Raw genomic sequence first — 26,355 nt, 5'->3', positions numbered from 1 at the left:
AAGATAGAGAGGTCCGTTGAAGTCTGATGGTACTATTTTTAACAGTATTTATTGATAAAAATACACAAAAATAATATCAATGCAAACATACAGATAATATACGTCGTCAATACTAAATCTAAAAGCGCGGGTATAATAATAATCAATAAGAAATAGCTCTATCGTTGTCTAGGGGATAATGTATTGTCCGATGGAAATATAAAAGTCACTCAAGTTCATTCAGGCTGCAGCTTTTGGTTGGAGAGAGAGAGACGATTTTTTTTAGAACTTGCCCGTTTTCCTTCTTTATGATGTCGATCCTTCGAAACATCGTCGGTGGTGATCTCTTCTTTAGCTAAGCCATCTTCCGTGGTAAGGCCTCAATCCCAAGCAATGGGAAAGGACACACTTGGGCCTTCCACCGGCTGTTGCTATTAAACGCTGTCACGGGGTTTCTAACGTTTCTCCTGGTGCGTCTAAAGGGGTTGTTCCCCAGAACTTATTTTATCCTTACTCACAGGGTTTCAGATGTCAATCAGGTTGGAATGATGCCATCCCCCAACCAGCCCACGTGGCTCATTCCTTGAGGGCTTCGATGAATAGTCCAGTACTCAATACACAATTCCGTCTCCCAGAGACAATAGTCGTTATCAATGGGCCCGCCTTTCTGGGGGCCAGGACACATTCCAAAAACTGTGTATTCGGGACGGCTCTCTCTCATTTCCTGAGTCCCAGACCTGAATTAATAGCGATCTTGCGATTCTCAAAAAGGAGGGGGCTACTTTGTATCCTTCAGCCCCTCACAGTTGTGGCACGTTTGTAACAACAGCATCAGTGACCAGCTACATCAGCAAGTGCACTTTAAGCAGTCCAGTGCAGGTCTGTAGTCTAGTACAGCTTTCTCTGTTTTTTTTAATTACGTAGTTCAATCTAGATTTTTTGTACTGTGTCATGTAAACCATGGTCCTGAAAAACGTTGTCTCATTTTTACCATGCACTGTACCAGCAGTTATGGTTGAAATGACAATAAAAGTTGACTTGACTTGAATTGCCACATGGAATTTCCAGGTGTTCAATAAGGTGCCACATAAAAGACTTGTCTATAAGATAAGGATGCACAGAGTTGGGGGTGATGTATTAGCATGGATAAGAGAATTGGTTAACCAATAGCAAACAGAGAGGTGGTATACATGGGTGTTTCTCTGGTTGGCAATCAGTGCTGAGCGGTGTGCCACAGGAGTCTGTGCTGGGCCTGCAACTGTTCACAATATACACTAATGATCTGGAAGAAGCGACTGAGTGTAGTGTATCTAAGTTTGCTGATGACACTAAATTGAGTGGAAAAGCAAGTTGTGCAGAGGATATGGAGTGTCTGCAGAGAGATATAGATAGGTTAAGTGAGTGGGCAAAGGTCTGGTAGATGGAGTAAAATGTTTGTAAATGCAAGGTCATCCACATGGAAAGAAAAATGAAAGAACAGGTTATTTAAATGGTAAAATATTGCAGTAGGCTGCTGTGCAGAAGGACTTGGGAGTGCTTGTGCATGAATCACAAAAGGTTGGTTTCCAGGTGTAGCAGGCTATCAAGATTGCCGATGAAATGTTGGCCTTCATTGCTAGAGGGGTTGAATTTCAGAGCAGGGAGGTTATATTGTAACATTATGGGGTAATAGTGAGGCTGCATCTGGAGTATTGCATGTAGTTCTGGTCTCCTTGCTTGACAAAGGATATACTGGCTATGAAGGCAGTGCAGAAGGGAGTTCATCAGGTTGATTCAGAGATGGGGGAGGGGGGGTTAAACTATGAGGAGAGATCGAGTCGCCTGGGATTGTACTTGCAGAAATTCAAAAGGATAAGAGGAGATCTTGTAGAAAGGGATAAGATAGAGGCAGGAAAGTTGTTTCCACTGGTAGATGAGACTAGAACTAGGTGACATAGCCTCAAGATTTGGGGGAGTAAAGTTAGGACAGAGATTAGGAAGAACTACGTTTCCCAAAGAGTGGTGAATCTGTGTAATTCTCTGCCCAATGAAGCAGTGGAAGCTGCCTCAGTAAATATATTTAAGACAAGGTTGGATAGGTTTTTGCATAGTTGGGGAATTAAGGGTTATGGGGAAAAGGCAGGTAGATGGAGATGAGTCCATGGTCAGATCAGTCATGATCTTATTGAATGGTTGAGCAGGCTCAATGGGATGAATGGCCTACTCCTGCTCCGATTTCTTAAGTTCTTATGTAACTTTACAAGATCTTTCTACATCAAATAATTTTATTAATATATGTGTTATTGTTATATTTGTAAATGTATCAATGTGACATCACAGCACAATTCCTTCATTACAAAACACACTTTATCCATCACATTGAAATATATAATACATATGACAGTATAATTTATTTAAAAGATGTCAAAGTTTTGGTTTTGACAGACAGACATACTTCATTGATCCCGAGGGAAATTGGGTTTCGTTACAGTCGCACCAACCAAGAATAGTGTAGAAATATAGCAATATAAAACCATAAATAATTAAATAATAGGTAAATTATGCCAAGTGGAAATAAGTCCAGGACCAGCCTATTGGCTCAGGGTGTCTGACACTCCGAGGGAGGAGTTGTAAAGTTTGATGGCCACAGGCAGGAATGACTTCCTATGACGCTCACTGTTACATCTCGGTGGAATGAGTCTCTGGCTGAATGTACTCCTGTGCCTAACCAGTACATTATGGAGTAGATGGGAGACATTGTCCAAGATGGCATGCCACTTGGACAGCATCCTCTTTTCAGACACCACCGTCAGAGAGTCCAGTTCCACCCCCACAACATCACTGGCCTTACGAATGAGTTTGTTGATTCTGTTGGTGCCTGCTACCCTCAGCCTGCTGGCCCAGCACACAACAGCAAACATGATAGCACTGACCACCACAGACTCATAGAACATCCTCAGCATCGTCCAGCAGATGTTAAAGGACCTCAGTCTCCTCAGGAAGTAGAGACAGCTCTGAACCTTCTTGTAGACAGCCTCAGTGTTCTTTGACCAGCCCAGTTTATTGTCAATTCGTATCCCCAGGTATTTGTAATCCTCCACCATGTCCACACTGACCCCTTGGATGGAAGCAGGTGTCACCGGTGCCTTAGCCCTCCTCAGATCCACCACCAGCTCCTTAGTCTTTTTCACATTAAGCTGCAGATGATTCTGCTCACATCATGTGACAAAGTTTTGGTACTGTACATTCTCCAAGCGAATAGCCTGCAGGAATCTCACTGCTTTAGCAGCTGGGTTTGCCTTTCCCCGTAGAACTACCAAACTTCAAGACATCCCTTGGCAAATAGTTGCCCTTGGAGAGAGCCAGTCAGCAATATTTAATTGTGAGCAACTCCTTACACTGGAAGATCAGCAAGTGTCGACACCTTCACACAGTTAATTATCTTTCAATAGTAGTTACTGTGTGAATCAATGCGTGTCATGGCAACAGTCCATTGAGCCCAGTTCTATATTACACAATCGTATAAAATGAACGTCAGCAAAGGTGAATGGATCGCCTTTCTGACAAATGCACATTCCTGGATATGGACGATAGCTTATTGCCTGATACAGCATTTGTGAGGCAATGTGCAGTACAGTGAGGCTCTAACTGTGGCAAGAAAGATCTGACAGAACTGCTGTTACTAAGTTAACAAATTTCACGACACATGCCAGTAATAATAAACCTGATTCTGATTCTTGCTACGTCTCCTTCCCCATCTACATTGTGCCAGTAGTTTCTCACAAGAGCTCAAAGAACATAGCTTACTGCCACCAACCCAGCTGCAATTAGGGATGATAAATATATGTTGGGCTTGCTGGCATCACCCACACTTGACAACTTAATTACATCTCAAGTCTGTGGTCAACAAAACTCACCTAAATATCTACACTGTTGGCAACTTTCTTTTTTGAAAATTTTCCTCCCATTTTGCTGTACTAATATAACTTTTTCCTTTTTTCCCTGTCTTTGACCTGCCCTCATGTATCATACACTGTCATCCACCTGGCCTTCATCTTTCAGCCTCTGCTCAGACCAGCAATCATCCAATGGTCCAGTCTCCCTCTCCTTTTTATACTGACTAGTTCCCCTCTCAGTCTTGTGCAGGCTTTTAACCAAAAGATGACTCCTTTCCTCTTGTAGATGATACTCAACCCTCCAGCATATTTCCAGTATCTGCAGTCTCTTGTGAAGCAATTTTACCTTTTTCCAAATCCTACATATCAAAGTTCAAAGTACATACATGTCACCATAAGCAAACCTGAGATTCATTTTCTTGCACATACACAGTAAATCCAAAAAGCACTATAGAATCAATGAAAGACCACACCCAACAAGATGGACAACCAATATGCAAAAGACAACAAACTATGTAAATATAAAGGAAGAAAAGTAATAAATAAGCAATAAATATCGAGAACATCAGGTAAAGAGTCCTTTGAAAGTGAGTCCATAGGCTTTTGTGGGAACAGTGGGAACAGCTCAGTGATGGGGTGAGTGAAGTTATCCCCTCTGGTCCAAGACCTGAAAGTTGATGGATAATAACTGTTCCTGAACCTGGTGGTGAGTCCTGAGCAATGTTCCCTCTAATTTTTAGTAGTCAGTGTGCGCAAAAATCTTATGTTGTGCAAATGTTTTTCCTGTGACAAAAGTATGTGCGCACTGAATGCACACATGGCACAGTTTATGTAGGTTTACAAAATATTTAACATAAATCTGCACAGAATAACAACAAAATAACATACATATTTAAGTCACTCAGTTATTTTTTTTCTCTCTCGTCTTTGGCATTTACCTATTCTTTGTAAACTCTATCTAGACTAATAGAACTTACATCCAATTGATAGCTTTTGATTCTCATTCCCGATCTTCACGGTGTGCTACATAGTGTTGCTGAACTAAGTGTGGAATGGCCTGTTTCAGTCTTGCTGCAACACCATTAACATTACTGACGCTCCATCAAACGTAAACATCACCATTTTATGAAGGTCAAGTTTCTTCTCTTCATAAAACTGCTTGATCGCTGAAACAATAGAAGAAGCATCACACGCCTGCAGCTGAACGATTCCGCCAAAAAATGTTTTATAAACAGTACAATCTTTAGATCTGAATTTGAAGTACAGAATGAGAAATTTGTTGACAGATATCTCTGTGGTTTCATCAACTGCTAATGTGTGAAAATCTGCTGATGCTATTTCTTCAAACATTTTTCTGAGCAATATAGTTGATAGTCTCCAGAAATTCAAACGCATAATTTTTGCTTCGCCAGCTGTCTGGGAGTTGAACATACATTTCCATATGTTCATTCATGTGTTGAACTGAATGTAAAGAGTTATTCATTTTAACAGCTAACAACACACTGTCGATAAGAACTTTGATCTCCTCTGGGTATGGTCATTTTCGCTCTTGCTCATCTGCACTCAACCGTAACATGCGTAGCACTCCTGTAACAGGTAATGACGGATTCTGTTGCCTGAGCTTTTGTACACTGTCCAAATGTGATTTACTTGCCAAATGACGCTTCAAAAAGTCAAGTTTCCAAATATCATCCCACTTCTTTCCACTAGCAAATTCTGCATCACAACAATACAAACAGGTAACTCCAGTTTCCGAATCATACATAAATATTTCTCATAGCTGAACGTTCATGACCTCATGAGCTTTCGGTGTAGCAGTTTCTACTATTTTGTTAAGGCATTCAACTTTAAACAGATTTGCAGTTCTTTTGCGCTTCACACCCTTTGCTTCTTTTTAAATTCGACATAGTGAATCAATATTTTTTTCAATAAAAACTTAGTTAGCTATCATGAGGAAATCTGCAGATGCTGGAAATTCAAGCAACACACACAAAATGCTGGTGGAACACAGCAGGCTAGGCAGCATCTATAGGGAGAAGCACTGTCGACGTTTCGGGCCGAGTCCTGACGAAGGGTCTCGGCCCGAAACATCGACAGTGCTTCTTCCTATAGATGCTGTCTGGCTTGCTGTGTTCCACCAGCATTTTGTGTGTGTTATTTAGCTACCTACAGGATTTGAAACAGATCTTTGTAAACTTTACGATATGAATACTGTCTGCCGCCGTGATGCAGCTGTACAAACCGGAACAGGAAAGGTGAGGTGACGTAGTGACGTGCATTGTGGTATTTGAAAAACCGACTAACTAGTTAACAGAAACATTTAGCTAAAAGATTATTTTCATTAAGTATAATTATTAATTACTACATTATTTTAGGTAACCAACCTAATGTGCGCACATTAATTTCCTTTGTGCACTGGTTGAAAATAGTGTGTGCAGAAGCACACAGCTTAGAGGGAACATAGGTCCTGAGGCTCCTGTACCACTTTCCTGATGGCAGCAGCAAGAGCATCACCTGAGTGGTGGGGGACCTTGACAATGGATGCCGCTTTCCTGTGACAGCACTCCATGTAGATGTATTCAGTGGTGGGGAAGGCTTTACCCCTGAGGGACTGGACTACTTTTAGTAGCATTTTTCATTCAAGAGCATTGGTATTTTCATACCAGGCCATGATGCAACCAGTCAATATAGTCTCCACTATACATCAATGGCACTTTTTTGTAATGGTACTTACATGCTGGACACTGAACAAATGCTCTGAAATGATAACCCTGAGGGATGTAAAGTTGCTGACCTCTCTGCCTCTGATCCCTGATGAGGACTGGCTTGTAGACCTCTGGTTTCCTCCTCCTGAACTCAATAATCAGCTCCTTGGTCTTGCTGACATTGAGTGAAGGATTGTTGTTGTGGCACCACTCAACTAGATTTTCAATCTCCATCCTATATGCTGATTTGTCTGCACCTTTGATTCAGCTTATAACAGTGATGTTGTCAGCAAACCTAAATATGGCACTGGAGCTGTGCTTAGCCTCACAGTCATAAGTATGAAGCGAGCAGAGCAGGGGGCAAAGCACACACAGAGTCTTGTGGTGCACCTGTGCTGAAGGAGATTGTGGAGATATTTTTGCTAATCTGAACTGACTGGGGTCAGCAACTGAGGAAATCCAAGATCCAATTGCTCAAAGAGGTATTGAGACCAACCTCTTGAAACTTATTGATTAGTTTTGAGGGGATGACAGTTTTTAATTCTGAGCCATAGTCGATGAAGAGCATCCTGATGTATGTATTATACCTTCGCTGTTCAGTCATTCAGGGTTGAGCCAATGAAACCGCATCTGCTGTGGACCTGTTGTGACGGTAGGTAAATTGGAGAGAATCCAAGTTGCTTTTCAGCCAAGAATTGATATGTTTCATCACTAAACTCTCATAGTACTCCATCACAGTGGATGTAAGTGCTACTGAATGAGTCATTGAGGGATGATGGCAGCACCATCATGACAAAATATTAACTCAAGCATGTTCAGAAATAACTTTAAAAAACAAGATATTTCAAAACAAGATAAATCGCGTTTATCTTCGCCTAATATTCGCTCATTACTGCTTTCAATGAGAATTTTCAAACGTTGTAACCTCTTACTCAGGTATCAAGAATGTATTTAGCAGATCGAGCATTAACTAAGCCTCACTACCTGGACCTCAGCAGCACCACTCCCTGAACATGAGAAACAAAACAAATAGATTAACTCAAACATTGTGCTAACTATGTCCTCAGTTCCAAAGCCAGGAGATGATAGAGACATCTTCATGTGCCTTGCGCGTTACACGCTTGGACGATCATGGCTTTCCACGCAGCGTCAATGACATCTCGCACACGTAGATCTCTTCGCTCATTCACATTGTCCGTATATTTTCTTCTTTGCCTTCCTCTTCCGCGTTTCCCAGGCATACGGCCTTGTAGTATAAGGAATTTTATTTCTCCGTTTCTGATGATATGGCCTAGGAATTTAAGTTTCCTCTCATTTAATGTTCTCGATACAGACATAAAAGCAACAACTGTCACCTCCCTGAGCATGCGCAGTTTGTTAGTTGTGGTTTGGATTGTGGGATACTGGAGGACTGTTTCGAAGCCTTATGGGATAGTGGAGGATTAAAGCTGATGGTTAGAGACGGCCCCGGTGAAATGGCGGATGTTCAGAGCCAGGAGCAGGAGGCGGACTGGAGTACGAATGAACGATTAGTGGCCGCCGCGCAGGAAGAGTAAGAGAAAGCCAGATCTCTTTGTTGATAATGAGAGTCAGCGGCGAGTGAGCTTTATAGAGAATTTAAATAAATAACAGCCGCCAAACCTCGTGTGGGAGTGAGCCGCGCTGTTTGTGGTTTAAATAATAACGTGCGGCCTGGTGGTGTAGGCGGCACAGCACGCTCCCCACTACCCTCCCCCTGCTATCGGGACCGGGCTACATGCCCTCTGTTGCCCGCAGTTGTTGTGTTGTCGGCGCCTTTGAATCTTGTTCGGCGCGTACTGATAGCGTTTGGAGCGCAAAGGATCAGAGCTAATTCTCTGTCCTAAATCTCAAGGCACCTCTATCCTATTAACTTCAGTTTTGTTGGTTATTCTTTCTCTTTTCATAGAAGCCGCCTGACCTGCTTCAGCAATTTTGGGTTTGTTTAATTATTACTACTTAATTATTACTTTCTACTTGGGTCGTTTTGCAAATGCCCCTTCATTTTGAGGTCGTGCCCGCCTCTTGTTTGTTTGCTATTTGACAGCTAACTTTTTGTTTAATTCTCAAATAAAATATCTCAGATGCTGGACATAAGAAATAAAACAAAATGCGGGAAATGCTCAGTGGGGCACAGTATCTGTGGACAGTAATTTTTTTCAGGTCAGTAACACTTCAATAAAGTGACCTGTTTCTTTTCCTTACTTGACCAGTGTCCATTATGAACTAATTATAGTCTTATGAGTTATAATTGGAGTAGTCGTTGGCCTCTCCAAGTGTGTAGGAAAAAATGACATTGTGGACATAATGTAAACAAAAGCAGCATTTATTTAAATTTTGTACTACTGCCTCAAGATATTCTAATGAGTTTTCAGAAATTTAAAGGTGTTGATTCAGAATTATATTTGATGGTTTAAGCACAAACGTCAAATAACCTACATTTGTGATTGTTGAAAGAGAAATCTGGAGCTCCCCAGCAGGTGGGATGGCATTTGTGGCAAAAGAGAAAGTTAATATTTTAGACTGATAGTTGAAAATGGATTGATTATTGTAGTTAGCAAGCAAACAAATTAATGTGTATGAAAGCTGGGTCCCTTGGTATAATACTATTTCTGTTTTGTGTTGGATGGTGTTGCATTTGAACATCTTGGATTCTTAACCACTGACTGAGTGTATTATACTTAAGCAGGTCCATTCTCTCATACCACTTTCAACTAAAACAGTCAGTGTGGTATCTTTTTTAAAGCTGAATTTTTAAGCTTGTTATCAAAGTTTTTTAAATGTTGGAAGCTTTGAGGATCTTTCCCCATGTGACCACATTAGTATATAATGATATTTTTGTGTGTGCAGAAATAGCCTGCAAATCTGACAACTCTGCTTTTATCCTGTGTATTTGAAAACTGATTCTGAATCCAAGCCTGATAGAAACAAAAATTGCAATAAGTATTTGCTTTAAAATGAGTTCTGGCACGTTGAACATTGGCAGTTTTGAGAGGATGGGATTTTAATCAGGTCCACTGCTAGAATACAAAAGGCAGCGGTGGGTCAGTACAGTGAAAGCTTTGACCAGCGACCAATCGCCGTTTGCAATTGATGTGCAAGAGCAAATTATAGGAAGACGGGCAAACGCAGCGGCCAATGTCTGAGTGGACAGACTCAGAGTGGTAATAATGAGGCTTTAGCTCTTTTGAGGTTTCAGAGAAGAGGGGCTTCGGTCAGAGAAAGCAAAGGAAAGGAAAGCTCTAGATTAAGTTTTTATTTCCTCCCTTTCTATCTGCTCAGCTAGATAGTAAAAAGCCCAGACAGGATTCTCCTCTTGCGGGATGTGGGAAGGCAGGGAGACCTGTGTCCCTGACGACTACAACTGCAAGAAATGCATCCAGCTGTAGCTTCTAACAATCTGTGTTATGGGATTGGAGCTGGAACTGGATGAACTTCAGATCATTTGGGAGGCTGAAGGATGATAGATAGGACATAGAGAGGCAGTTACATCCAAGGTGCAGGAAACAGGAGACTGTGTGACAGTCAGGAAAGGAAAAGGGTTTAAGGAGCCAGTGCAGTGTACCCCTGTGACCATCCGCTTCAACAACAGGTATCACTTTGGATACTGTTGGTGGTGGTGGTGGGGGGGGAGGGATGATGAGGGGAGATGGTAACCTAACAGAAGAAAGTTCTGTTATCCCTGTGACTCAGAAGGGAAGGTAAGAGAAAAGGCATGCTGTGGTGATAGGGGATTCGTTAGGGGAGTGAACAGGCAGTTCTGTGGGCTAGAATGAAATTCCCGGATGGTATGGTGTCTCCTGGGTGCCAGGGTCCAGGATATTTCAGGTCCGGTCCTCAGTATCTTTAACTGGGATGGTGAAAGCCAGAAGTTGTGGTCCATGGAGGTACCAATGACATGGGCAGGATGAGGGATGAGGTTCTTCATAGGGAGTTCAAGGAGTTGGGTGCTAATTTAAAGGGAAAATCTTGTCTGACAAACCTGTTGGAATTATTTGAAGAAATAACAAGCAGGATAGTCAAAGGAGAATCAGTTGATGTAGGGTACTTGGATTTTCAGAAGGCCTTTGACAAGGTGCTACACATGAGGCTGCTTAACAAGGTATGAGCCCATGGTGTTACAGGGAAGATTCTAGCATGGATAAATCTGGCTGATTGGCAGGAGGCAAAGAGTGGGAAGAAGGTGAGCATTTTCTGGTTGGCTGCCAGTGACTAGTGGTGTTCCAAGGGGTCTGTGTTGCGACCACTTCTTTTTATGTTATATGTCAATGATGGAATTGGTGGCTTTGTTGCAAAGTTTGCAGACAATATGAAGGTGGAAGGGCAGGTAGTTTTGAGGAAGTAGAGAGGCTACAGAAGGACTTGGATTAGGAGAATGGACAAAGAAATGCCAAATGGAATACAGTGTTGGGAAGTGTATGGTCGTGCACTTTGGTAGAAGAAATAAAAGGGTTGACTGTTTTTTAAATGGAGTGAAAATACAAAAACTGAGGCGCAAAGGGATTTGGAAGTCCTTTTGCAGGATTCCCTAAGGTTAATTTGCAGGTTGGAAGGCAAATGCAATGTTCGCATTCATTTCAAGGGGACTAGAATATAAAAGCAAAGATGTGATGTTGAGACTTTATAAAGCATTGGTAAGGCCTCCCTTGGAATATTGTGTTTGGGGCCCCTTACCTCAGAAAGATGTGCTGAAACTGGAGAGGGTTCAAAGGAGGTTCACAAAAATGTTTCCAGGATTGAATGGCTTATCATATGAAGAGTGTTTGATGGCCTGTATTCACTAGAATTTAGAAGAATAAGGAGTGACCTCATTGAAACCTATCAAATGATGAAAAGTCTTGATAGAGTGGATATGGAGAAGATGTTTCCTATGGTGTCTAAGACCAGAGGAGACAGCCATAGATGAGGAATTTATTTAGCCAGAGAGTGGTGAATCTGTGGAATTCTTTGCCATGGGCAGCTGTGGAGGCCAGTTCTTTATATTTAAGGCAGAGGTTGATAGATTCTTGATTGGTCAGGGCATGAAGGGATATCAGGAAGAGGCAGGATATTGGGGCTGAGAGGAAATATTGGATCAACCATGATGAAATGGTGGAACAGACTTGATGGGCCAAATGGCCTAGTTCTGCTAATATATCTTGTGGTCTAAACTATTCATTTTTAGCTTGATTTATCCAGGCATCAGTGCATTACAGTTTCTTGTAAGGTAGACTGATTTTATGAAAAATAACAGAATTCATCTTGCTTGGGCAAAGGTTTGTGGTGTGAGAGAAACTGAATTTTACATACATTCAATGTATATTATAGCATCCGAGTTGTACATCTCCAGTATTTTCTTGGGTTCATAGAGCAGGATTTTTAGCTCAGCCATCTGTGCTGATTGAGATGCCACTGAAGCTAATACTGTGTTCCTGCTTTTGGCCTAAATTCCTCTAAACTAGGCGTTCTCAGTCTTTTTTATGCCGTGGACCCTTGCTATTAATTGAGAGGTTGTGAGCTCCAGTTTCCTGCTCTAAACCCTTCCAATCCATGTACCTGTCTAAATGTGTTTCAAGTGTCTTTTAAAAGTTATAATTATACGTGCCTCTACCATCACCTCTGGCAAGTTGTTCTATTTGCTTACCTTCCTCTGAGTGGAAGCAGTTTCCTTTCAGATCGGCTTTAACTCTTTCTCCTACCTCCTTAAACCTATGACCTCCCTGAGAAACAAGTCCCTGACTGTCTACCTCATCAATGCTCCTCATAATTTTATAAACCTATAATGTCACCTCTATGCTTCCTCTGCACCAGAAGAAACAGTCCCAGCCTTTCCCGTCTTTTCCTTTCACTCATCCCCTTCAGTCCCAGTGACATCCTTCTGAATCTTTTCTGTAATCTCTCTAGCTTAATCACATCCTTCCTAACCAGAACTGCACTGAATACTCCAACTACATCTACACTAATGTTTTGTAAAATGGTAATGTGATAACCAAACTTTTGTATTCAGTGCCATAGCTGAAGCAGGCAAGCGTGCCATACATCTTATTCACTATCTGGCCTCCCTGTGCAGCCACTTAGATGTAAATATATATGTACTTTCACCCTATTGTCTCTTGTTCAACAACACTCCCCAAGGCCTTGCGATTCACTGTGTCTATCATGGCCTGGTTTAACTTCCCAAAATACATCACTTTTTGCTTGTTTGAGTTAAATTCCATGTGCCATACCTTTGCCCACTTTCCTAGTTAATCAGTGTTGTTATAACCTTCCTTGCTGTTCACTAGACCACCATTAGTAACTATGCTTACATTCTGATCTAAATCATTAATATATATCAGAATCAGACTTTAATTGCCAAGTACCTATGCACATACAAGGAATTTACTTCCGGCAGATGTTGTCTCTCTGCTCATAACAATAATAATGATAAATATAAATGAAAATATAGATTATACATACAGGTAGTGCAATCCAAGTAATAGTTAGCCGACAGTTAACCGGCAGTTAACTGTTCAGCAAAGTGACCGCAGTAAGGAAAAAACTTCTCCAGTGCCTATTAGTCTTAGTCTGGAGGGATCTGAAGCGCCTACCAGACGGAAGCAGATCAAACAGTCCTTGCGCAGGATGGGAGGAGTCCTTTATGATGTTCCCCGCCCTCTTTTTCAACCTGGAAGAGTACAGGCCCACAATAGAGGGCAGGGAGGCTTGAACCCTGTGGCACTTAACTTGTTACAGGTCTCCAACCTGAAAAACAGCTCTCCACCTCCAAACATCAGGCCAATTTGGAATCTAATTAGCTAGCTTACCCTGGAAACTACATATCTTAACCTTCCAGACCAGCTTGTTAAGGGCCTTTCCAACATCTACTGTCCTGCTAACATGAATCCTCTTGGTCACCTCTTCACAAAGAAACTCAGATTTGTGAGAGGTTCCATATAGAAGGTGGCATCATTTATTTGCAGTTACAGTGTTTGCACTGAGACCATGTATATCTCAGGTGTTAATATTTTTCAAAAATGCATATTTGAGACATTTTAGGAAAATTGCCAATTAGTTCTGCTCCTATACCTTATGGTCTTATAGAGCATGATAGATTGTTGATTGGTCAGGGCACGAGGGATACAGGGAGAAAGCATGAGATTAGGGCTGAGAGGAAAATTGGATCAGCCCTGATGAAATGGCAGAGCAATAGGCCAAATGGTCTAACTCTGCTCCAGTATCTTATAGTCTAATGACCAAAGAGATTGAAGTTCAGTCCTTTTTTATTCCTTCATGAGATGTAGACTTTGCAGCCTGAGCAATCATTCAGTTGCCCCTTGAGAAGGCGGTGGTGAGCTAGCTGCCTTCTCAAATCACTGTACTCCATGAAGGGTGGGTCTACCCAGCAGAGAGAGTTTTGACCCAGCATCAATAAAGGAATGACACTATATTTCCAGGTCAAGGTGGTGTGCAACTTCCAGGTAGTGTGTTGCTGTTCTTGTCCTTCTGGCTGGTAGAGGTGATGGATTTGGAAAGAATCTCAGTGAGTCACTGCCGTGCGTCCTGCATGTTGCTGGTGGAGTGAGTGAATAATTGCTGATGGGACACCTATCAGACAGGATGATATGCCCTGTTGGCATCTTGAAGCTGCTTGAATATCTTAAATCATTCATCCTGATTGATCTCTACATTTTCCCAATTAGTAACTTGAATTACTCAAGGGATGTGTGGATTTTTCTTGGTCACTCTTAAAGGAATTGTCAGGTGCCCTTTGTGAAATGTGCTTCCTATGTTACCGCGTGTTCTATTCCCACAATTGAATATGTTGGGTTAACCCCTAGTGATTCCCAACAAAGGGAGCACCCTCCCCCCGGGGGGGGGGGGCGGTTGAGTGTCCTAAGGGGATGTTGAAGATTCTTTTGGGGGGGGGGGGATTAAGCGGCTCCCTAACCTGAGGCACCGACCGTGTCAACTCGCTACCATCATCAATATCCGATAGGCATTCCAATTTGTGTTAATTTTTAAAATTTAGTTTAGCCCTATTAATGATGGATAAATACATACAGCACGATCTGTGTCTGAAGGTGATTAAGCTTTGAATTCTAATCCTGCTAAGAAACAGAAACTACTGAAAGTGTATCAAATCAATGTTATGTACCTTGAGTATGGCTTTATTCCATTCCCATCAGATAAGCGACACCCCATGTGTCTTATTTGTAATACTGCATTGTCTAATGAAGCCATGAAACCATCAATATAGCAGGAACACTTCTGTAAAAGACACCCTGAAAAGACTTATGGTATTGCTCAGTTCCAGATGATGAAGTATTTGAAAGGCATTGCACACTTGAGGCATTTGCTAAAAATGACTTTGATAGTGGCCCCAGACAGTCCTTCCAGGTGAGGCGATACTTCATCTGTGAGTCTGTTTGGGTCATATACTCTGTCCGACGCTCCTGATGTGGAGTATATCAGTGAGACCCAATGTATTTTGGGAGACCGCTATGTTGAGCACCTATGATCTGTCCACTCAAAAAGGCGGGATCTCCTCATGGCCACCCATTTTAATTCCACTTCCCATCCCCATTCTGATATGTCTGTCCATGGCCGCCTCCACTGTTGTGATGAGGCCTCACTTAAGTTGGAGAAACTGCACCATGTATACTGCAGGCCAAGCAGCATCTATAGGAAGAAGCACTGTCGATGTTCTCTGCCCAAAACGTCGACAGTGCTTCTCCCTATAGATGCTGCCTGGCCTGCTGTGTTCCACCAGCATTTTGTGTGTGTTGCTTGAATTTCCAGCATCTGCAGATTTCCTCATGTTTACCATGTATACTGTTTGGGTAGCCTCCAACCTGATGGCATGAACATCAATTTCTTGAACTTTCGGTAATGCACCCCCCCCCCATCCCTGCCCTCTCCTTCACCATTTCCCATCCCTTTTTCCCTCTCTCACCTTGTCTCCTTGCTTTCAAACCCCCCCCCCCCCCCATTCCCTTTTCTTCCATGGCCTTCTGTCTCTTGCCCCAGTTTACTTCCCAACTCTTTACAACATCCCCTCCGCCTTCTGGTTTCAGCTGTCACCAGGTGCAGGTCAATGGGACTAGGCAGAAAAGTGGTTCGGCACAGCCAAGAAGGGCCAAAGGGCCTGTTTCTGTGCTGTAATGTTCTATGGTTCTAAGAGATTGTTTTACAAAAGGTTTAAAAACAAATATAAATCTCCGGCGATCTCAGAATTGTATATTGAGGATAAAAGTATTTTGATTAGGAAAATGATTTCTTGTGCAACAGATGGAGCACCATATATGATAGGTCACCATGCTGGTTTCGTCGCATTTATAAAAAAAAAGAATTCCAAGTTTGTTTGCAATCCATTGTTTAATTCATCATCAACATCTTGCAACTAAAAAGCTCAGCCGGCAACTTTTTTCAAACGTGACTCTTGTAATATCTGCACTCAACAAAATTAAAACTCATCCATTAAATAGCTGAATATTTAATCTGTTATGCCAGTATAAAGATGAAGAGTTTAATTGCTTCTTCACTCTAAAGTACATTGGCTGTCAAAAGGCTGCTGCTTAAAATGTTTCTTTGTTCTTTTTGACACTGGTTGGATTTTTGCTCAAAGTCGACAAGAGCTTGGGAAACAAGATTGAACTTCTACATGGAAATGTGGCATACCTATCCAATCTGTATGACAAAATGAACATTCAAAATATGAAACTGCAGGGTGAGAATTTCAATTTAATCCAGGCAAAAAGAGCAGTGTCCACTTTTATCGGAAAATTGGAAATGCATAAACAAAACATTGCAAGAAGAATATTCTCAGACTCCCTGCATGGAAACTACGGCACTCTCTTTCACAGCTGGTGATTTGTAAGAGTATTATTTATACCTGCAGTCACTGAAGAAGGATCTTCTGAAGCATTTGAATGATTTGGATAATGAACCCATTTCTTTGCAAGGTGAAAGATCAGGAAGAGAGTTTGTAAGAAATTATTGAAATTCAGAGTGCTGAAGAAGCAACAATGCTATTTAAACCTGTCGGCTTTTGTGGTATGTGGCTACATTGTCATACATAGTTTCCTGGTCTTTGCTCTTCATTGCCTTTCCATCCTCCTAACTTGTTGAAAGAGACTTCAGTGCATTGAACCAGATACTCTCAAAAAACCAGAAACAAGTGAGGACTTAAGACTTTTGCTGTCACAGCTTGAACCAGATATTTCAACTCTTGCTAAAAGCCATCAAGCTCAAGAGAGACATTGATAACGAAGCTGTTGTACAGTGCTCAGGTACTGTGTAAGATAGGGTGAAAGACAGATTAAAAATTTAAAGCAGAAACTGTACATTATGGGGGGGATGCCAGAAAGTATATTGTGCTTTGGGGGTGTTGGCAAGTATGAAGGTGCTTTAAAAAGTTTGGGAAACACTGAATTAACCTTTTGTGTACCTGTTAATAAAGTCTTATCTCCTTTCCAGACTGAGATTTTCAACATTATTGGTAACATTGAAAATAAGTTATGTAGCTCTTCCTGGCATTTTGTCAGCGAGAACTGATTGAAGTTGTTGAAGTTTAATCTTAAAGGTGAATCGTAAAGTTTTTTTCACTACTTGTACAATTTTTTATGATGCCCTGCTATATTTAGACACACGGCTTTGGCAAATGGCTGTTGCCTGCACTGTTACAGTTGTCCCAAAATGTTTTGAGACATGAACAGTATTGTAATAACTGTTTTTATGAAATTGAGTCTAATACAACTCACAGGACTAATCGGCATCCATTAGCAGCATATATAATGTGTTCTTTCAATATGTAATATTGTATATTTATTTGTATTAAAGTTCTTCCACCATTGCTCTGGACACTCCTGTTTTATAACATTTAATTTGTTTGAACTGCTTTCCCAGATTTCCCCTGTATCTTGTTTAGTATTGTGCTCAAACGTGATCACCTTGTATTATGCTTACAAATCCAGAGTATTTACTCTCTTTGCCCTGTTCTCCTCACCCTGACATCACTTCTAAAAATACTACCCTAAACTACACTATCCATTAGCAGGGTAAGTCTTGAACCCATGTGATTTTTGATATCTAATGGATATTGCGTGTGACTCTGCAAACCCATTTTGAATTTAATGTGGAAATTTGCACATCTCTTGCTCTCCTCCACACCCCCCCACTTCCTTATTGCTGACCTCAGGTTGTCTGTACAGGTTTCAAACTAACCCTATGACTCATCTTTAAGGATGACATTACGGAGTACCTGGGGGCACATGACAAGATAGGCCTAAGCCAGCCTGGTTTCCTGAAAGGAAAATCCTGCCTGACTAACCTACTCCAGTTTTTTGAGGAAATAATAAGCAGGGTAGTCAAAGGAGATGCGGTAGATACTAACGTGGGTGGAGCATTGGCTGATAGGCAGAAAACAGCGTGGGAATAAAGGGATTGTAGCGGTGTGCTACACGCAGCGCTAAAATAACGACACAGAGTCGGTAAACTGCAATTAAAGAAGATCTTATTCGAACTTCACAGCCTTGCTTTAAAACCTCCCTCATCCCGCCCTCCCTGGGCGCAGATGCTGTAAGGGGCATGTACTCACAAACCCCCGCAGGCTTTTCCCTTTGTTGGTGAAGCAGACCTGGCCTTTGTGCCGGTGCGCTGGCTATTTGTGAGCCGGTTTGAGTGCGCTAGGAAGTGGGTCGCCACATAACCCCCCCCCCCCAGAACCGGCGATACACCCCCCAATGTCCACAGTCTGGGCCGGACCCTGTTTGGGAGGTCGGCCTCTGCGCCGCAGTGCCGGAAACTCAACCGGTTGCGCCAAGTCCACATGGGCCGGTTTGAGTCGGTCCACCGTGAAAACCTCCTCTCTCCCCCCAACGTCCAGCACGAACGTGGACCCGTTGTTCCTGAGCACCGTAAACGGCCCCTTGTAGGGCCGTTGCAGCGGTGGCCGATGCCCGCCCCTTCATACAAACACAAACTTACAGTTCTGCAGGTCTTTGGGTACGCAGGTCGGGGTCCGTCCGTGTTGTGAAGTGGGTATGGGGGCCAGGTCACCGAGCCTCTCGCGTAGTCTGTCCAGGACTGCTGCGGGTTCTTCCTCGCCCCCTTGGGGCTGGTATAAACTCCCCGGGGACAACCAGGGGTGCGCCGTACACCAACTCAGCCGACGAGGCATGCAGATCGTCTTTGAGCGCCGTGCGGATGCCGAGTAGGACCCAGGGAAGCTCGTCCGCCCAGTTAGCTCCTCGCAGGCGGGCCATGAGAGCCGACTTCAGGTGACGGTGGAAACGCTCCACTAGTCCGTTCGACTGTGGGTGGTAGGCAGTGGTGTGGTGCAGCTGTGTCCCCAAAAGGCTAGCCATAGCTGACCACAGGCTGGAGGTGAATTGGGCGCCTCTGTTGGAGGTAATGTGGGCCGGTACACCAAAGCGGGACACCCAGGTGGCGATCAGTGCCCGGGCGCAAGATTCGGAGGTGGTGTCCGTGAGCGGGATCGCCTCTGGCCATCTGGTGAACCGGTCCACGATAGTCAGGAGGTGCCGCGCTCCCGCAACACTGGCAGGGGGCCCACGATATCCACATGAATGTGGTCAAAACGCCGGTGGGTGGGGTGGAACTGCTGCGGCAGGGCTTTGGTGTGCCGCTGCACCTTGGCTGTCTGGCAGTGCATGCACGTTCTGGCCCATTCACTGACCTGCTTGTGGAGTCCGTGCCAAACGAACCTGCTGGAGACCATCCGGACAACCGTCCGGATGGAGGGGTGCGCCAAGTTATGAATGGAGTCGAAAACGCGTCGCCGCCAAGGTGCCGGGACGACGGGACGGGGCTGGCCGGTGGCGACGTGGGGACCCGGTGCCCTGTTGCAGGTGTCGTAACTCGTCGGAGGTAAGACGCTGATCTCGGCACCGGTGTCGACCAAAAAACGGCGTCCTGACCTCTTGTCCCACACATACAGGAGGCTATCCCGACGGCCAGCCGCCGTAGCCATCAGCGGCAGCTGGCCCTGGCGTTTCCCGGGAACTGGCAGGGCGGGCGACAACGGCGGGCTTCTGCGCCCCACCGCTGGTGGTAGAAACATTGTTCGTTGGGCTCCCCACCCCTGCCTCTGGGGTTAGCGGGATCTGCGGCCGGGCCTGGACTGATTTGCTGCTGGGAGCGTGGCCTGGTGATCTGTGCGATGGATGCCCCACTCACCTTCTTGGCGTTTCACAGCAAGTCCACCCAGGCTACCACCTTCCGGGGGTCGCTGAAATCCGCGTCGTACAGCAGCAGGCGTATGTCCTCGGGTAGCTGCTCCAGGAATGCCTGCTCAAACACGAGGCAGGGTGTGTGTCCACCGGCCAGAGACAACATCTCATTCATTAAAGCCGATGGAGGTCTGTCTCCCAAGCCGTCCAGGTACAGTAAACGGGCAGCCCGCTCGCACCGTGAGAGTCCGAAAGTCTTTAGGAGCAGGGCTTTGAATTCCGTGTACTTGCCGTCCGCTGGGGGAGACTGTACGAACTCCGCAACCTGGGCCGCTGTGTCCTGGTTGAGGGAGCTCACCACGTAGTAGTAACGTGTGTCCTCTGAGGTTATCTGCCGAACGTGGAATTGGGCTTCTGCTTGCTGGAACCAGAGGTGAGGTCGCAGCGTCCAGAAGCTTGGCAGTTTCAACGAAACCGCTTGAACAGATGCAGCGTCGGTCATCTCCGGTCCAAAAATCGTTTGGACCGTCGGAGTCACCAATTGTAGCGGTGTGCTACACGCAGCGCTAAAATAACGACACGGAGTCGGTAAACTGCAATTAAAGAAGATTTTATTCGAACTTCACAGCCTTGCTTTAAAGCCTCCCTCATCCCGCCCTCCCCGGGCGCGGATGCTGTAAGGGGCACGTACTCACAAACCCCCGCAGGCTTTTCCCTTTGTTGGTGAAGCAGACCTGGCCTTTGTGCCGGCGCGCTGGCTATTTGTGAGCCGGTTCGAGTGCGCTAGGAAGTGGGTCGCCTCAGGATCCTATTCTGGCTGACTGCTGGTTACCAGTGGAGTTCCACAAGGGTTGGTGTTGGACTATGGGATTAATAGATTTGTGGCTAAATTTGCCTATGATACAAAGATAGGTGGAGGAGCGGGTAATGTTGAGGAATGGAGAGCCTGCAGAGAGACTTTGATGGTTTAGGGGAAAGAAGTGGCAAATGAAATACAATGTTGGAAATTGTATGCTCATGCACCTTGGTGGAAGAAATAAATGGGCAGATTAGATGGGGAGAGAATTCAAAATGCAGAGATGCAAAGGAACTTGGGAGTCCTTGTGCAGGATACCCTAAAGGTTAACCCCCAGATTGAGTTGGTGGTGAAGAAGGCAAATGCAATGTTGGCATTCTTTTCTAGAGGTATAGAATATAAAAGCAGGGATGTGATGTTGAGGCTCTGTAAGGCACTCATGAGACCACACTTGAAGTATTGTGTGCAGTTTTGGGCTCCTTATTTTAGAAAGGATATATTGACATTGGAGAGGGTTCAGAGAAGGTTCACGAGAATGATTCCAGGAATGAAAGGGTTACCATATAAGGAACATCGGCAGCTCTAGGGCTGTATTCCCTGGAGTTCAGGAGAATGAGGGGGGAATCTCATTGAAATGTTCCGAATGTTAAAAGGCCTGTACAGATTAGATATGGCAAAGTTATTTCCCATGGTAGGGGAGTCCAGGACAAGAGGACACGGTTTTAGGATTGAAGGATGTCCATTTAGATCAAAGATGCGGAGAAATTACTTTAGTCAGAGGGTGATAAATCTCTGGAATTTGTTGCCACAAGCAGTTGTGGAGGCCAAGTCATTGGGTGTATTTAAGGCAGAGATAGATGGGTTCTTGATTAGCCAGGGCATGAAAGGCTATGGGGAGAAGGCAGGGGAGTGGAGATGACTGGAAGAATTGGATCAGCCCATGATTGAATGGTGGAGCAGATTCGATGGGCCAAATGGCCTACTTTTGCTCTTATACCTTATGTTCTTGTCACAGACAGCCACAAACCAAAGAAAACCATGGGATCTGTTCAAAGCAAAAAAACATCACCCCACCTCATATGCAAAAACAACCACTATAATCACGCAAACAACAAAAAAATAAAGTGAAAAACGCAAAATATAAAACACCAAGGGTTCAGGCATGTTCAGTTCAATCTAGCGATGTATTGTTCATTATCCGTAGATTATCCCGATCAAAATCGCACAAAGTAGCAACAAGAATGGAGCAACGGATACACATCATAAAGTGAACTTCAGAGTCTAATCCTCAAACCAAGTTGATTGAACCATGTCCAAGATCCAGGATTGTGACAGTATCGAGGGAGAGAGAGACTACTTGAATGCTGGGACCTTCCCCTGGAGTAGTGAGAGAGAGGGAGACAACCAATCACAGACACCTTCTTCCAGCAGCAGTGAGCAGGAGGTTGGTAGATGCTGCTGAACGCTCATTCATTTCCCACACTTGCCTCTGATTTCAACCTTCCTTGATGCTTTGATTGGCAAGAAATGGGAGTCGATCGTGAGTTCACACCCCGTCACCAGGCTTCTTGGCGTCAAGGCCATATGCTACCCTCAAAACATCACCAAATATCGTTGGGAACAACAAAATACCAGATTGCTCAATCAGCCCGAAAACACTACCAAAAATGTACATCACAGGCTCCAATAGTAGCAACCACATTTGAACAAAAAAGACGTGAAAGAATTGGAATTGCTGGGAAGTGGGAGCAAACTGAAGAGACGGAGGAAAGGGCAGTTGGCTCACAAATTGAGAAAGCTTGTAGACAGTGTGAGAGGGAGGATAGGCAGGTGATGCACTCAGACTGATAGTTTGAGATGCGTCTATTTTAATGCAAGGAGTATCATGAACAAAGCAAATGAGCTTAGAGCGTGGAACGGTACCTGGACCTATAATGTTCTGGCCGTTACAGAGACTTGGTTGGCTCAGGCAGGAACGGCTTCTCAGAGTGCTAGGCTTTAGATGTTTCAGAAAGGGCAGGGAGGGAGGCAAAAGAGATGGGAGCGTGGCACTGCTGATCAGAGATAGTGTCACGGCTGTGGTTAAGGAGGAAGTCCTGGAGGGATTGTCTCCTGAGTCACTGTGTGAAAGTTAGGAACAGGAAGGGGTCAATAACTCTATTGGGTGCTTTTTTTTATATGTATAGATCACCCAATAGTAACAGAGACATCGAGGAGCAGATAGGGAGACAGATTCTGGAAAGATGCAATAATAACAGGGTTGTTGTGGGAGATTTTAATTTCCCCAATATTGATTGGCATCTGCCTAGAGCAAAAGGTTTATATGGGGTGGAGTTTGTTAGGTGTGTTTAGGAAGGTTTCTTGACACAATATGTGGATAAGCATACAAGAGGAGAGGCTGCACTTGATCTGGTATTGGGAAATGAACCTGGTCAGGTGTCAGATCTCTCAGTGGGAGAGCATTTTGGAGAACGTGATCATAATTCTATCTCCTTTACCATTGCGTTGAAGACAGATAGGAACAGACAAGTTAGGAAAGTGTTTAATTGGAGTAAGGCAGCAACTTGGAAACATCAATTGGGAACAGATGTTCTTGGAAATGTACAGCAGAAATGTGGCAGATGTTCAGGAGATATTTGCATGGAGTTCTGCTAGGTGCTTTCCAATGAGACAGGGTACAGATGGTAGAGTACAGGAACTGTGGTGTGCAAAGGCTGTTGAAAATCTAGTCAAGAAGAAAAGAAAAGCTTATGAAAGGTTCGAAAATCTAGGTAATGATAGAGATCTAGAAGATTATAAGGCTAGCATGAAAGAGCTTAAGAATAAAATTAGGAGAGCCAGAAGGGGCCATGAAAAGGCCTTGGCGAGCAGGAGTAAGGAAAATCCCAAGGCAATCTACAAGTATGTAAAGAGAAAGAGGATAAGATGTGAGAGAATAGGACCAATCAAGTGTGACAGTGGAAAGATGTGTATGGAACCGGAGGAGATAGCTGAGGTATTTAATGAATACTTCAGTATTCACTACGGAAAAGGATCTTGGCAATTGTAGGGATGACTTACAACGGATTGAAAAGCTTGAGCATGTAGATATTAAGAAAGAGGATGTGCTGGAGCTTTTGGAAAGCATCAAGTTGGATAAGCCTCCGGGATTGAATGAGATGTACCCCAGGCTACTGTGGGAGGCAAGGGAGGAGATTTCTGAGCCTCGTGATGATCTTTACAACCTCAATGGGAACAGGGGAGGTTCCGGAAGATTGGAGTGCTGCAGATGTTGCCTTAGTAGAGGTAGCCCAGGAATTACAGACCAGTGAGTCTTACTACAATGATTGGTAAGTTGATGGAGAAGATACTGAGAGGCGGAATTTATGAATATTTGGAGAGGCATAATAGGATTAGGAATAGTCAGTATGGCTTTGTCAAAAGCAGGTTGTGCCTTATGAGCTTGATTGAATTTTTTGAGGATGTGACTAAATACATTGATGAAGGTAGAGCAGCAGTTGTAGTGTATATGAATTTTAGCAAGGCATTTGATAAGGTACCCCATGAAAGGCTTATTGAGAAAGTAAGGAGGCATGGGATCCATAGAATATAGAATAGTACAGCACAGTGCAGGCCCTTTGGCCCACAATGTTGTACCTTAAACCCTGCCTCCCATATATCCCCCCACCTTAAATTCCTCCATATACCTGTCTAGTAGTCTCTTAAATTTCACTAGTGTATCTGCCTCCACCACAGACTCAGGCAGTGCATTCCACACACCAACCACTCTTTTGAGTAAAAAACCTTCCTGTAATATCCCCTTTGAACTTCCCACCCCTTACCTTAAAGCCATGTCCTCTTGTATTGAGCAGTGGTGCCCTGGGGAAGAGGCACTGGCTGTCCACTCTATCTATTCTTCTTAATATCTTGTATACCCCTATCATGTCTCCTCTCATCCTCCTTCTCTCTAAAGAGTAAATCCCTGGCTCCCATATCTAAGGGGACCATGCTTTCTGGATCCAGAATTGGCTTGCCCACAGAAGGCAGAGTGGTTGTAGGTGGGTCATATTCTGCATGGAGGTTGGTGAACAGTGGTGTGCCTCAGGGATCTGTTCTGGGACCCCTTCTCTTTGTGATTTTTATAAATGACCTGGATGAGGAAGTGGTGGGATGGGTTAGTAAATTTGCTGATGCAAAAGGTTGGGGGTGTTGTGGATAGAGTGGAGGGCTGTCAGAGGTTACAGTGGGACATTCATAGGATGCAAAACTGGGCTGAGAAGTGGCAGATGGAGTTCAACCCAGATAAGTGTGAGGTGGTTCATTTTGGTAGGTCATATATGATGGCTGAATATAGTGTTAATGTTAAGACTCTTGGCAGTGTGGAGGATCAGAAGGATCTTGCGGTCCAAGTCCATAGGACACTCAAAGCTGCTGTGCAGGTTGACTGTGTGGTTAAGAAGGCTTATGGTGCATTGGCCTTCATCAACTGTGGGATTGAGTTCAAGAGCCGAGAGAGAATGTTACAATTAATGTTACCCCACTTGGAGTACTGTGCCCAGTTCTGGTCGCCTTATTACAGGAAGGATGTGGAAACCATAGAAAGAGTGCAGAGGAGATTTATAAGGATGTTGCCTGGATTGGGGAGCATGCCTTATGAGAATAGATTGAGTGAACTTGTCCTTTTCTCTTTGGAGCGACAGAGGATAAGATGTGACCTGAGCGAGGTGTATAAGTTGATGAGAGGCATTGATCATGTGGATAATCAGAGTCACTTTCCCAGGGCTGAAATGGGTAGCATGAGAGGGCACAGTGGTGCTTGGTACAGAGGAGATGTCAGGGGTAAGTTTTTTAAAATGCAGAGAACGGTGAGTGCATGGAATGGGCTGCCGGCGACTGTAGTGGAGGCGGATGCAATGGAGTCTTTTAAGCGACTTTTGGATAGGTACATGGAGCTTAGAGAACTAGAGAGCTATGGGTAACCCTAGGTAATTTCTAAAGTATGTACATATTCGACACAGCATTGTGGGTTGAAAGGCCTGTATTGTGTTGTAGGTTTTCTATGTTTCTAAGTAGTTTTGTGAACTGTCTGAAGGAAGTTGCCCTTGGTTGCATTGTTCGCTGGTGCCACTTTCTTCCAGTAGATGGTTTTATCACTTTGGCATAAATTTTAATTAATTTACAAGTGCCAAATAAAAGGCATTTATTTCATGTGTGTTTTGTCTATGCTCAAGCTAATAAGAGCTTTTGGGTAGTCAAATTCAATCTTGTAAAATGTTTCTGAAGAAACTTTTTTTTGTATTGTGTTACTGGCAATAGTAATGCAGTATTACTGAACAAAAGTTATGCCATGGAACTGAAACTTGTAAGTTTCTTTTCCTGAATGGAAAGTGGGGCAAAAAGTAAACTGCAGGAAGAACTTGGCATCTATGTAAACAAAGGAATGATAGATATTTTGGGTTAAGACCCTGCATCACAACCAAGCACGTAGGGAAGATAAACAGTACAAAAAAGTGAGGAAGAGGATGAGACAGGCTGGTAGGTGGGGGAGGGTAGATTCATGTGCTTAATGGACAAATATTGGGCAAATGGAACCAGAGGGGGATCTGAGTAGGAAAGGTGAATCAAGAGAAGAGAAACCAAAGTAGATGGGCATGTAAGTGATGGGCTGACCTGAATTGTTGACCATCCTTTTGCCTCTGCAGTTAATTAACTTTTTCACTGCAGATTTCAGCATCTGAGGTTTCTTGTGTTTCCAGTGAATGCAAAGTGCAACGAATGTAAGCTTGCCTTTCAAAGCAGTGAATAATATCACAATCTTTTTCTTTGCAGAGGTTATTTGAAATGGTTATTAC

General features: G+C 43.8%; 1 protein-coding gene across 4 annotated transcripts in view; it reads left to right on the top strand.

Annotated features, from left to right (window-relative positions):
* The first annotated feature begins 7,989 nt into the window (after positions 1–7,989).
* Positions 7,990–26,355, top strand: part of LOC140742214 (serine/threonine-protein kinase PRP4 homolog) — a 101,124-nt gene continuing 82,758 nt past the window's right edge. For all 4 annotated transcript variants that reach the window (XR_012102254.1, XR_012102252.1, XR_012102253.1 and 1 more), the window contains exon 1: positions 7,990–8,111. Coding sequence is in view for 1 of the 4 variants with exons in the window: in XM_073073042.1 (XP_072929143.1) it covers positions 8,011–8,111 (101 nt within the window). In the remaining 3 variants the exon portion in view is untranslated. The remainder of the gene's footprint in view (positions 8,112–26,355) is intronic.

This window comes from Hemitrygon akajei, chromosome 20 (genome assembly GCF_048418815.1).
Source record: "Hemitrygon akajei chromosome 20, sHemAka1.3, whole genome shotgun sequence".
In the NCBI taxonomy this organism is placed as follows: domain Eukaryota; kingdom Metazoa; phylum Chordata; class Chondrichthyes; order Myliobatiformes; family Dasyatidae; genus Hemitrygon; species Hemitrygon akajei.
The sequence above is the reverse complement of the archived record's forward strand: the minus strand, read 5'-3'. Positions and strand labels throughout refer to the sequence as shown.